Source organism: Ranitomeya variabilis, chromosome 5, assembly GCF_051348905.1.
Source record: "Ranitomeya variabilis isolate aRanVar5 chromosome 5, aRanVar5.hap1, whole genome shotgun sequence".
Classification (NCBI taxonomy): Eukaryota; Metazoa; Chordata; class Amphibia; order Anura; family Dendrobatidae; genus Ranitomeya; species Ranitomeya variabilis.
The window spans coordinates 75,951,939-75,966,418 of NC_135236.1; the positions used below are offsets into that span (position 1 = coordinate 75,951,939).

General features: G+C 48.2%; 1 protein-coding gene across 1 annotated transcript in view; it reads left to right on the forward strand.

The window, feature by feature from the left end:
- The window catches only part of STXBP2 (syntaxin binding protein 2), a 49,040-nt gene that overhangs the window by 12,141 nt on the left and 22,419 nt on the right, over positions 1–14,480 (forward strand). The window contains exons 2-4 of the mRNA XM_077262296.1: positions 3,553–3,602; positions 4,990–5,071; positions 5,255–5,331. Coding sequence (XP_077118411.1) covers positions 3,553–3,602; positions 4,990–5,071; positions 5,255–5,331 — 209 coding nt within the window. The remainder of the gene's footprint in view (positions 1–3,552; positions 3,603–4,989; positions 5,072–5,254; positions 5,332–14,480) is intronic.

Sequence of the window (14,480 nt, forward strand, 5' to 3'; positions counted from 1 at the left end):
ACATGACGGGATGGGGGGGCGCAGGATGGGAGCAGCACATGACGGGATGGGGGGGCGCAGGATGGGAGCAGCACATGACGGGATGGGGGGCGCAGGATGGGAGCAGCACATGACGGGATGGGGGGCGCAGGATGGGGGCGCAGGATGGGAGCAGCACATGACGGGATGGGGGGGCGCAGGATGGGAGCAGCACATGACGGGATGGGGGGGCGCAGGATGGGAGCAGCACATGACGGGATGGGGGGGCGCAGGATGGGAGCAGCACATGACGGGATGGGGGCGCAGGATGGGAGCAGCACATGACGGGATGGGGGCGCAGGATGGGAGCAGCACATGACGTGATGGGGGGGCGCAGGATGGGAGCAGCACATGACGGGATGGGGGGGGCGCAGGATGGGAGCAGCACATGACGGGATGGGGGGCGCAGGATGGGGGCGCAGGATGGGAGCAGCACATGACGGGATGGGGGGCGCAGGATGGGAGCAGCACATGACGGGATGGGGGGCGCAGGATGGGGGCGCAGGATGGGAGCAGCACATGACGGGATGGGGGGGCGCAGGATGGGAGCAGCACATGACGGGATGGGGGGCGCAGGATGGGAGCAGCACATGACGGGATGGGGGGCGCAGGATGGGAGCAGCACATGACGGGATGGGGGGCGCAGGATGGGAGCAGCACATGACGGGATGGGGGGCGCAGGATGGGAGCAGCACATGACGGGATGGGGGGGCGCAGGATGGGAGCAGCACATGACGGGATGGGGGGGCGCAGGATGGGAGCAGCACATGACGGGATGGGGGGGCGCAGGATGGGAGCAGCACATGACGGGATGGGGGGCGCAGAATGGGAGCAGCACATGACGGGATGGGGGGCGCAGAATGGGAGCAGCACATGACGGGATGGGGGGCGCAGGATGGGAGCAGCACATGACAGGATGGCAGCAGCACAGTCACCACCCTCCCGATGTGATCGCATCGGGCCTCCATCTAGTTCTTTATAATGTTTTACAGCAGGGATGGGCAATTAATTTTTCCATAGGGGCCACATTAGAGACGGTGACTGCCGTGGAGGCTGAACCAATAGGTTGAATTTCTGCTCAATATTAATATTAACATCATAATTACAATTAATATAAAATATCGCTTAATATTGAGCAAAAATAAATATGCTGACATCCCCTATATACCGTATGAACCCACACCCAGCCCCCTATATTTCATAAGCGCCCCGCATAGCTTCCCATATATAAAACGTGAGCTCCCACGTAGCCTCCCATATACTGTAGGGGAAATAATGATTTGATCCCTGGCTGATGTTGTACGTTTTTCCACTGACCAAGACATGAACAGTCTAAAATAATAAGAGTAGGTTAATTGTAACATTGAGAGCCAGAATATCAAAAATAAAATCCAGAAAATCACATTGTATAAATGATATACATTTATTTGCATTTAGCAGTGAGAAATAAGTATTTGATCCCTCTGGCAAATAAGACTTAATACTTGGTGGCAAAACCCTTTGGTCCACTCCTCTTTGCAGATCATCTCGAAATCATTAAGATTTTGAGGCTGTCGCTTGGCAACTCGGAGCTTCAACTCCCTCCATAAGTTTTCTATGGGATTAAGGTCTGGAGACTGGCTAGGCCACTCCATGACCTTAAAAGGAACCTGTCACCCCCCCCAGGTGTTTGTAGCTAAAAGAGCCACATTGTGCAGCACTAATGCTGCATTCTGTCAAGGTGATTCTTTTATTTGGGGTCCCTTCCACCGCTGAAAGAATCGTTTTTATAAGTTGCCCTCCATACATGTAGTTTGTCAGGGGGGCATGTCTTTCCTCCCAGGACACACACGCCTCACAGCCATCAGTCATTTCCTCCTTTCCCCTGGGCGCCGCCTCCTCAGCGTTCCGTTATGTCCCCAGCACATGATGTCTTCATTCTCGCGCCTCTGTGTATGCGCGGCCTGAGATCCCGCCCCGCAGTGTGAATAAATCAGAAGAGACTGCGGGGCGGTATCTCAGGTCTCGCGTACACGCAGGCGCGAGAATGAAGACATCATGTGATGTCAGTGGAAGGGCAGCGCTAACTGCGCAGGCCTGAGAAAAAAAATTTCTGCCAGACAATTCTTTGGTGCTCTGCAGGAGGAAAATAGGCTGTGGATGACCCAGTTAGCTTGGACTGGGGTCTAGAGCTCTCCAGCAGCACCTGAAGCAACCTCACCTGCTTATTTGAGAAAAGCAGGGCAGACAGTAATTTGAGCAACCTACGTTTTCTCCTCACGCTTGTCTTTCTGTCAGCCAGACCGCATCATCATATAGTGCCTGGTCAGTGTCTTCATCACCATCACCATCATCACCCACTTGTATTGCTTGCTAGACTTCTCACAGTCATCCATTTTTGTACCAACCAAACTCTCACCTGTTCGAGTTGCTGGTGGTCCAGTCACTGATGTACCACCTTGTGGAGTCTTCTGCCTTGCCCCGTCTTGCTGGAAGTTTCCCAGCTGCCATTGTTTCTCTCAGGAAGAGGTGAACATTCTGTGCTCTCTGTACAGTAGAACATGGGAAACTCTTTAAACTTGTCTTTGAGTTGCAAAGTACACTTGAAGCAGCAACCACAGACAAGCAGGGACACTACAGAGGATTAACAGTCTGCTGGTTGAATGTGTTGAGCATCAGTGATGCACCACCTCGGTCTCATCCACATCCTACTCAGCAGACATGAACCCATACCCAACAGCCGCAGGGCACAGCATTGATTCCATCCATGCAAAAGTGCTGCCAATCAGTTTTATAGCTTGACAGCACCAGGGACAAAAGCAAACAGTAACTGAGTTGCTGCTGTCCAAGTGGAAAATCTCATGCTGCATGGCTTGGTCACCTGCAGTTGGCAATTGTGAGCGACAATACCCAGAATATTGTGCCTGCCTTACAGATGGGCATAGTAACTCCCGCTCCCTGCATGGCACACATCCTGAATTCAGTTGTGCAATATTTCTTCCAGAAATCTACCAGCTTGAGGAAGGTGGTGGTGGTGGTTACGGCCAGGAAAGTATCTGCTCATTTCAACCATTCTTACATGGCAAAAACATGCTCTCCTGACTTTCCAAAAACTTTTGATTTGTTAAGTTGGAATTTCTTGTTGCGTATGTTGGAGCGACTGTACAAGCAGCCGAAAGCGGTGATGGATTATACCATGGCTGAAATTGAATTGACGTGCGGCAAAAAAAACAAACTCTTTGGTTCAAATCCCATGGATCATATAAGCAGCATGAGATTTCGGAAATCTAATTCACCTTACTGCGGAAGAAACGGTGGGGAAAAAAGGCAAAAACGCAGCTTTGGGGCTCTTTTAGAGCCACTGTGACATTTAAGTGATTGGGAGGGCTCATGCTGGTCGGACCCCCAATTATCAGATGTGTGGTGAGATAATGTTTCATATAATGTATTATCAGTCATTACCCTATAGCATACATTTATTATTAATGATGTTACCGGCAGACTGGTTTTTTTTATATCCTTTTTCTCACTTCTTCCCTCTTCTGTTCCCTGCAGAGATCCTGACCGGAGTGATTGGCAGCGTGAAGAAGAATGGAGAATGGAAGGTACAAAACCATACAGCGCCCCATTGTGCAATTTTTCTGCAAATATTTAGATTCTTGCATACTAACTCGTAAAATGTATACCTGCCCCCTAGATTTATAGGACCACCAATAAGGATACATGTATATTATAAAAGTGTCCTTATCGGTGATCACTGCATCCACCTCTTTAGGGAGCGTCAAGCATTTTGCCATTTGGCTCTTATGAACCTTTGCATTGTATGCTGTGGTGGCCAATTTCCTAGAAAAGGTGCGCTCACTTTAAACCTTTTTGCTGTGAAGTTGGCCGGATTCCTCCATATTTAGTGCTCCTGCGCTGCCCATTATACTGTGTGGGATCACAGTTGGGGCATCATACCGTGTGGAGGTTTCCATACTTCATGGGGTACAGTAGGGTCATCATACCGTGCATGTGGAGAGTACTGTGGGGGTATCATACTGTGTTTGGGGGGCACTTTTGTTGGCATCATACTTTGTCTTGATAATTAAATTTTTTTTTTATACTTGATTACCTACTATTTAGGCCGTTACTGCTCTTACCTAACACATTATATTACTCCAGTGTGCCGGATTTGTGATTGTGATATAAGATTTAGAAGTTAAAATGCACTCCATTAAATTTGCTAAAAAACTTTTTCAATTGTAGACTCTTTTTTTACATATATAAAAATCAGGGTTGGCCCCCAAGTTGTTGTGGGATTTTTTTTTTTTTTTTATTTATTTTGGCCCTCTCTATATTTGAATTTGACATCCCTGCCTTAAAGGGAACCTGTCACAATTTCTTTCATGTCTGAACTAAGGCTAGTAGCTTAATCTGCTGCATTCCTTAAAGGTGTACCCTCTGAGTCCCCCTTATAGCCCCCAAAAACCTTTTTTGAAACTTTTGCGCTCTATGGAAAGTCCGGTCCGCTAGGTGTTTTTGCTGAGGCGTCTATCCCTCCTCCCGGCTTCCGATCGCCATCCTCCTGCATGCGCCCTTATGTTTTAGGGTGCAAGATTTCACCCCCGGCCATGATTGATGATGCAGGAGGCGTCATCCATGTCAGTCGGATCAGAAGCCGAGCGGAGGATGGGTGCGATTGCGAAGCCCAATCCATGGGCCGCGTGTATCCGGCAGCAGCTGCATAGTCTCGGCCATATAGGTTTAGGACCCCTGCCTGCTATCTAGGCACTAAGGAACAAACAGACTACCCTAGTGCTCCATAGCAGGTAGATCAGGATTTTTGCCTGGTGATTTACAACTTTCCTTCCCTTAGAAACATGACTTTGCTCCAGAACTTGTTTAATTCCATTATTCTATCTGGAGTCCTGGACTAGGAACATGGCAACCACCTCATGCTGCCCTTCACTATTGCCTACTCATCGTGCTGTTGGTCTTCTTCCTCCCCAGGTCCTGCTCGTGGATCACACCAGCATGCGCATCCTGTCCTCCTGCTGTAAAATGTCAGACATATTGGATGAAGGCATCACCAGTAAGTCTGCGCCCATGAATGATCGAATCGCACCATCCCATGGCTCTCCACCTGATGCGGGACTACAACTCCCATCATTGTATTGGCAGCTCTTATAGTAAAGGGGATGGAAGTCATTCTTCTTGTGATGGGAATAAGAACCATTAATGATATATCTATTTTTTCTCTCCATGCAAACTTCAGTCGTCGAAGACGTGAATAAAAGGAGAGAACCGATCCCCAGCCTGGAGGCCATTTATCTCATCACTCCCAGCGATAAGGTAATGGAGTCCCCAGGGCTGCTGCCATCTTGTCTCTTCTCTGACCTGTCCTACACGTCTATGGTTGTCCGCACAATTGGAGTTCAGTGGAGTTAAACGAGAGCTTTTGATGTGGCAATTGGGTGAGACTTGACCCCCATGTCCTGAAGAGGTGGAGGTCCCACCTGCCCAGCTTGTCTATAGACATATTGATTATCTGAGCCATCATCTCGTTTTCTATACGTGAAAATGTGGTTTACCCAGTCTGACCCCCTCAGCTGCCCCCGACTGACTGACTAGTCATCCGCTTTATGGTCGCTTTTCTGTCTCCGGATTTTTCAATAAATGATTGTTGTGGAACTTGCTTGACAGCCTTTGTCCAGAATTAAGGGTCCCAGCTGTAGCTGGACCCTTTCAGTTCAGTGGTGTGATGGCCGAGACTATACATTCTCGCCACTGTGAGATGTATTTTAGCCAAGGAGGAAAGTATACAGTGAACTTTATTGTGGAAGCCCTTATTAATGGTGATCACTGTCCCCCACTGCGGAGATTGATGGTCACTGGCTTATGGGCCACCAATACGGAGTTTGACAGTAGCATCTTGCTAAACAGGAGACTCCTCTGTGTGTTTTTCTTTTCTCTCTTTCCCAATATGTGATGTTCAGGTAAGTCACCTGTCAGGTGCAGGTGTAGGGCGTGTTATACAGCCAACATATGCCTCGAAGTGTGCTTTTAGATTGTGGTCAGGCACCCATTCAGTGGGGCCATTGGGGCTTGCATCCAAACCCCCCACAAGCCTGGATTCGGACTTGTGTCGACAGGGCCATGTCCACCTCCAGTAGGCATACATAATTTTCAGGAGTGTACGCCTACTGGAGGTGGACACCCAGATGCAGTCTACTACGTCCAAGTGTCCACCTCCAGTAGGCGTACATGCCTAAAAATGATAGAGCGCACATTCCCTCTGCCGCCACCATTAGTCTATGTCCGAATCCTGTTTTGCGGGGGTAGGGTTCAGACTTAACCCCCGACAGGAGCCACCGGACCTTTCACCAGTTTGAACATGTTAAACTGGTCCACATCATGGAATAGCGGCTGCAGAACCACTATGTTTTAATTTCTCCTCTCCGATGCAGAGAGATTTGCTTGTAAAATTTTAGTTTGTCATTTGTGTTTCTATAAAGGGGAGTGCACGGCACTCTTGGCAAATATATACACATATACACATATACATATAAAATTTGGGTGCACAAGAAGGGTTTCCACCTGAAAAAATGATGGTAATCCGGTACTTGGAACTCCACATGTATGATACAAATTTCAATAATGTAAGGAAATATATAGAAAGTATGTGACATATTGGCCCTATAGCCCGGGCCTTCATTAAACCCTATATAATTCAGAGACAGAAAAATGTATATAGTCATGGGACTTCGTACGTGTAGTCATACACCAAGGAATAAAATTACATATAAAGCAATGCTTACAGAACATTATTATATTTGTGTTGAAATATACAAATATAATAATGTTCTGTATGCATTGCTTTATATGTAATTTTTTTCCTTGGTGTATGACTACACTTAAGAAATCACATGACTATATACATTTTTCGGTCTCTGTGTTATATACGGTTTAATGAAGGTCCGGGCCATAGGGCCAATACGTCACATACTTTCTATACTGAAATGCAGGAAGATACTGTCACGACATTGTTAGATGATATAATGTTCTGTATCCACTGTTTTATATGTAATACTTTTTTTTTTTTTCTCATTGTGACTACATATACGGAATCATATCAAAACTATGCGTTTTTCTGTCTCTGTATTATATAGTGTTTGATATAGGGCCAAAACGTCACATACTTTTTGTTTTGGATTGCCTTACATTAAAAAAAATTTTTCATCATATATGTGCAGTTCCAAGTACCTGATTATCTTAATTTGTGTTTAGTCCAAGGAGGCAGTCCCAGAGATTTTTTTTTTTCCTTTGAGAAAGTTTACTTCTTCCACTGCATGAGGTTGACCAATCAGAATCAGGCAGCATCACACAGGGGGGAAAAAACACGCATACCTTAGACCAGGCTTTGTCCCATGTGTGACTTATTATAATCTATTCTCGTCACTGATCTCACTGCCGTCACCTCTGCTGTACCGCCCCTCCCCCACACTGCCATAAGATGCAAGTTGTGTGTAATCACACCCAGCTCTGCTTTATTCCGTCACGCTGATCTCACTGCGGAGCCAGGTGTGATTTAAAGGGGTTTTTGACAACCCCATTTTCATTGCTCATGTTTGGCCCCATTGAAATAAAAGCACCCTATTGTCTCCTCCAGCGCTGTCTGCACTTAACTTCACGTGAGATCTGGGAACGTATGTCACGTGAAGACTGCGCCCAATCGGTGATCGTGTCATTGTTCCCTCCTTCAGACAAATCTAACAAGAAGTCAGAGAGCAGCCATAGCTCTCACGCTTCTGAAAGCGGGAATTGTGAAGCTGGGGCTGTTTGGGTGCCGGGCTCACGTGATGTAATGACCTCACATGAGCCCTGGGAACACAAGTGCCAACACATCTGGCTAGTCTTTGCTGGTTATTAATTATAGGGGGGCCCCACGTCCTCTTTTTTTTTTTATGGGTAAGGTCCGTCATTTTAATATCCAGTAAAGGCTCATTACACAGCTGTGAGTTGATATTAATAGCTTGGGAAGCTCCATTGGTATTACCCCCTTCTTGGCTATAAACATCTGCTTTCCCTCTGCTGATTTGGAAAATTGCGCCATTTTTTTCAGATAATCATTTCTTAATTAAATGCATGACCAGTAATTTACATACACACTGTTCTAATTGGATTTGTCACTGAGATCTCCATACAGTCATGGCCAAAAGTATTGACACCCCTGCACTTCTGTCAGATAATACTCAGTTTCTTCCTGAAAATGATTGCAATCACAAATTCTTTGGTATTATTATCTTCATTTAATTTGTCTTAAATGAAAAAAACACAAAAAGAATTGTCCTAAAGCCAAATTGGATATAATTCCACACCAAACATAAAAAGGGGGTGGACAAAAGTATTGGCACTGTTGGAAAAATCATGTGATGCTTCTCTAATTTGTGTAATTAGCAGCACCTGTAACTTACCTGTGGCACCTAACAGGTGTTTGCAATAACTAAATCACACTTGCAGCCAGTTAACATGGATTAAAGTTGACTCAACCTCTGTCCTGTGTCCTTGTGTGTACCACATTGAGCATGGAGAAAAGAAAGAAGACCAAAGAACTGTCTGAGGACTTGAGAAACCAAATTGTGAGGAAGCATGAGCAATCTCAAGGCTACAAGTCCATCTCCAAAGACCTGAATGTTCCTGTGTCTACCCTGCACAGTGTCATCAAGAAGTTTAAAGCCCATGGCACTGTGGCTAACCTCCCTAGATGTGGACGGAAAAGAAAAATTGACAAGAGATTTCAACGCAAGATTGTGCGGATGTTGGATAAAGAGCCTCGACTAACATCCAAACAAGTTCAAGCTGCCCTGCAGTCCGAGGGTACAACAGTGTCAACCCGTACTATCCGTCGGCATCTGAATGAAATGGACTGTATGGTAGGAGACCCAGGAAGACCCCACTTCTTACCCCGAGACATAAAAAAGCCAGGCTGGAGTTTGCCAAAACTTACCTGAAAAAGCCTAAAACATTTTGGAAGAATGGTCACATGAGACAAAAGTAGAGCTTTTTGGGCAAAGGCATCAACATAGAGTTTACAGGAGAAAAAAAGAGGCATTCAAAGAAAAGAACACGGTCCCTACAGTCAAACATGGCGGAGGTTCCCTGATGTTTTGGGGTTGCTTTGCTGCCTCTGGCACTGGACTGCTTGACCGTGTGCATGGCATTATGAAGTCTGAAGACTACCAACAAATTTTGCAGCATAATGTACGGCCCAGTGTGAGAAAGCTGGGTCTCCCTCAGAGGTCATGGGTCTTCCAGCAGGACAATGACCCAAAACACACTTCAAAAAACACTAGAAAATGGTGTGAGAGAAAGCACTGGAGACTTCTAAGGTGGCCAGCAATGAGTCCAGACCTGAATCCCATAGAACACCTGTGGAGAGATCTAAAAATGGCAGTTTGGAGAAGGCACCCTTCAAATATCAGGGACCTGGAGCAGTTTGCCAAAGAAGAATGATCTAAAATTCCAGCAGAGCATTGTAAGATACTCATTGATGGTTACCGGAAGCGGTTGGTCGCAGTTATTTTGGCTAAAGGTTGTGCAACCAAGTATTAGGCTGAGGGTGCCAATACTTTTGTCTGGCCCATTTTTGGAGTTTTGTGTGAAATTATCAATGTTTTGCTTTTTGCTTCATTCTCTTTTGTGTTTTTTTCATTTAAGACAAATTAAATGAAGATAATAATACCAAAGAATTTGTGTTTGCAATCATTTTCAGGAAGAAACTGAGTATAATCTGACAGAATTGCAGGGGTGTCAATACTTTTGGCCATGACTGTATCTACCTATTCTATGTGTATTTACTGTATGTAATCCATCTCTTCTATCCTGTTGGCTCCTGCAAATTTTACAGTACACAGCTGCTGAATTGGTAGTTTTGTATCTATCGATCAGTTTTCAAAGGAAATATTCTTCAAAACACAATGTGTAAATGACATAGAGCAATTCTCTATGTAAAAGCTCATGTTAAAATCTCATTGGATTCTAGTTGTGAAATCGGATTGTACTTGCATGACGCTAATCCTACTTTTCTGGACCGAAATCAGAACGTTTTTTCTCCTTCGCCACATTGGGGGACACAGGACCGTGGGTGTACGCTGCTGTCAATAGGAGGCTGACACTAAGTGATACAAAGAAAGTTCTCTCCTCCCCTGCAGTATACACCGCCCACTGGCTCTGCATAGAACCAGTTCATGCTTTGTGTCCGCAGGAGGTACACTGGGGTCTGCTATTTAGACGATGCCTTTTTTATTTTAATTTTATACGTCTTTATAAACTTTTTTGCGCAAGAGGAAGACTGGGGCGACGGACCCTTTCAAGGGGACGATCTCCCCCAAACAGGCGAGCACGACGAGTGTCGCCTGCCCGTACCCTCTCCTGCGACGTGGGATGCCATGCCTGAGCTATTTTAGGGGCGACGGTCCCCTTTAGGGCGCCGATCTCCCTGCACCAGCAACAGATGGGAACACGGAGTGTCCCATCCATGTACCCCCTTCTGAGCCACGCTACAGCCAGACACAGCCCTGTGAAATGCTAGGGGAGCGAACCCTTAGGATACACAGAGGCTCCCCCCCCCCCCCCCCCCAATAGCGTCCGTGCTGCTCCCACTGCATCACCACTGATGGAACAGCGGTGCCGCATGGAGCTGGACGGTCCCTCTCCTCCCCCCTCTCAAAGGGATGGTGGATTGAGGGTTCCTGCACAGTCCCTATTGCAGCCCTGACCAGCTCTGCCCATCGCTTCCTCCAGGAGGAGATCCGGTGCTGCACAGATAATCCGGCGGTGAGGTTTTTCATCCAGGGGGGGCTCCTGAGCGCGTCACGGGCCCAGCAGTCATTTCCGTCCGGGAATCACTAATTTAGTCCCCGGCTTCGGCCCTTGCTAGGCCGCAAGCCGGTAATCCCCCCCCCCCCCCTTCTGTGTCTCTCCGGCAGTTCCGCCCACGTGTCTGACGCTTCTCACACGGCTGCGAGAAGCGCCTCTACTGTTCTCGGCGGCCATTTTTCGCCACCCGGCAGGCTCAGCACGGCAAGACCCTTAAGGTCCGGCGCTGCACGCTTGGGGACAGCTCTCGGGGGCACAGGTCCTGGGTAAGTGCTCTGCCACACTTTCCTCAGATTTCCCTCCCATTTTTTCCTCAAGTGTTTTGCTGTTTTTCAGCTGTACAATTAGCTTCCTGCAGTATTTTGGGGGTTAACAAGGACACAGCATGTCTCTACCTAAAACCTCTAAAAAGACCACTAAAAGTGTTTTTCGCTTCATGCTCCTCCTGTCAGGCTGCATTACCAAGTGGGAAAACTGCTCCACTCTGTTAGGCATCGAGGAAGCGGCTACATAGCTCTTCTCCCAGGCCCTCTGGAGCTTCGGCGTCCGTTAGCTCTGTTTCTCGCTCTCCCTCTCCAGGAGCGGACAGCGAACGTGACTCTGAATCTGAGTCAGATGGGCCCCTTGACCTAAGATACCGTCACACTCAGCAACTTTGCAAAGAGAACGACAACAATCCGTGACGTTGCAGCGTCCTGGATAGCGATCTTGTTGTGTTTGACACGCAGCAGCGATCTGGATCCCGCTGTGCCATCGCTGGTCGGAGCTAGAAGTCCAGAACTTTATTTCGTCGCCAGGTCGGCGTGTATCGTCATGTTTGACATCATAAGCAACGACGCCAGCAACGAGCATAGGGGGCGTCGCAGCGTCTCCTTCTAGCCAGTCGGTACACTCCGGCTGTTTGACATGGAGCTAATGACCAGCGAGAACGAGAAGTGAGTCGCCGTTACGTCACTGGATCGCTCCTGCATCGTTCTGGAGTTGCTGTGTTTGACGTCTCTACAGCGACCTAAACAGCGACGCTCCAGCGATCCAGTTTAGGTCGGCTCGTTGTCTATATCGCCGCAGCGTCTGAGTGTGACGGTACCTCTAGAGTCCCCAGGTTATCAGGCTACTGTAGATAGTCTGAGGCCGTCAACCAGTCACTGCAGGTCGACAAAGAGCCTATTTCGTCACACTCGGATATTGCAGTGTCTTTTAAAAGGTCTAAACGTTCTCATAGGGTGTTTTTTGCCAATCACCCTGAGTTTCAGGACCTAGTGCAGCGACATAATGAGCACCCAGACAAACGCTTTGCAGGTCAGAGATCTTTGGAGACCAGATATCCTTTCTCCCTTGACCTCTGCAAACAATGGACAAAATCTCCTCTAGTGGATCCTCCCGTATCACGTTTATCATCCAAGACTCTGCTGTCCCTACCCTATGGATCTTCCATTAAAGATCCCACAGATCGTCTGACAGCCTTGTTCGTTTGATTTTTGCAGTGTCTGGCTCAGCACTTTTTCCCTCCTTTGCAGCAATCTGGGTAGCCAAAGCAGTGGCTTACTGGGCAGATTCCCTTAATAAGGCCATACGGAAGAGTGATCTTCCTTCTGAGGTAGCGGAGTTGGCCAATCAAATTTTTTTGGCTGGTGAGTATTTAGTAAATGCTTCCCTGGATGCGGCTAATTGCTCTGCGCTTACAGCTTCCAACGCAGTAGCTATTAGAAGGGCACTATGCCTGAGGAACTGGCATGTGGACTCGGCATCAAAAAAGTCCTTAACATCTCTTCCCTTTCTCAGCTGTTGTTTATTCGGAGAAAAGCTGGACCAACTGATTTAGGACACTCTGCTGGGGGAGGAATTTACTCTTCCCGCCTGTAGAGTTGGGCGTTCTATCAACCATCAGCTGCAGACTCTTTTCGATCCTTTTGCAGCAATTACAGGTGGTCCTCGAAGGCTAGTTCCCCCGGTTCAGGGCACCCTGCTCAGAGGGACAAGAGTCCTCATGCAAACTCAGCCACTCTTGGAAGGGCCACCCCAAGCAGTCCAGACTCTTCAGATACTCCACTAAATGCCTCGCAACCTTGCCCTGACGACACCATCAGAGTAGGCGGCCGCCTACTCCTTTTTCGCTATGTCTGGCTCGCAGTCGTTCACAATGAGTGGGTCAGAGATCTGGTGTCCATCTGGTACATAATAGAATTTTCATTCCCTCCTCCAACCCAATTCTTTTCTTCCCGTCCACCCGAGGCGGGTACTTGGGCTTGGGCCTTTTTCTAAGTCATCGAGTCTCCCCCGAGACAGGGTCATTACCCCGGTCCCAGAGAATGAAAGGTTCCATGGGTTCCATTCAAACCTGTTCATGGTACCAAAGAAGGATGGTTCAGTCAGAGCCATCCTGGAGTCCAGCATTTCAGGATGGAGTCCCTCCGTTCCATTAATGTCCTCGATGGAACGAGGAGAGTTTCTAGCCTCCAGCGTATCTTCACATCCCAATTTTTCCTCCTCACCAAAGATTTCTTCGCTTTGCGGAGAACATTTTCAGTTCACAGCCTTGACCTTCGGCCTCGCCACCCGCCACCTCCCCCAGGGTATTCACAAAGGTCATGCCGGCTGCCATGGTCATTCTACACTCTCGGGGCTTAGTCGTTCTACCTTATCTATATGACCTACTGATCAAAGGGCCATCTTTCCAAGCCTGCGAGGAGTGCGTCCGCATTTCTTTTGATGCTCTTTCTCGGCTTGGCTGGTTAATCAACCTGAACAAGTCCTCTCCCTTTCTGGCTCAGCAGATTTCCTTCCTGGGCATGATCCTGGACACTTCCCGAGGGTTGGTGATTTTCCCTCGGGACAAGGCCCTAGGTCTTCAACAGGGAGTCCGGGTGCCCTGTCATTAATCTCCTTGTTCCATCCGTTTCGGCATGAGGATTCTTGGGAAGATGGTAACTGCAATGGAAGCAATCCCGTTCGCCCAGCTCCATCTTCGGCCCCTGCAACACGCACACTTGGATGCATGAGACAAGAGTTCTTTTTCCCTTGATCGTCCATGTTGACTGACCCCTCGGGTCAAGCAGGCACTCCAGTGGTGGACTCTCCGGTCCTCCCCCCTTCAAGGGAAGTCCTTTCTCCCGGTCCAGTTGCTGGTGATCATGACTGACGCCAGTCTCCTTGGCTTCACACTGCCCAGGGAAGTTGGTCCCCGCAAGAATCTCGTCTTCCCATCAATGTCCTGGAAATCCGAGCGATTTGGCTGTCCCTGCGTCGGTTCCATCGTCTCCTAGCACCCCGCCCCGTCTGTATCCAGTCGGACAATGCCACAGCTGTGGCCTACATCAATCATCAAGTGGGCACTCGCAGCAAAGCCGCAATGCGCGAGGTGGAACACATCCTTCGCTGGGCCGAAAGGAACCATTCGGTCATACCAGCCGTTCACAATCCAGGAGTGGAAAATTGGGCTGCAGATTTCCTCAGCCATCAGGGCCTGGCCTCGGGAGAGTAGTCTCTCCATCAGTAAATGTTCCAACAGATCTGCCTTCGCTGGGGGAGTCCGAACGTAGACCTGATGGCTTCTTGGTTCAGTGCCAAGGTACGCGAGTTTGTGGCCCTATCCCGGGATGCGCTGATCCTCCCCTGGAGTCGCT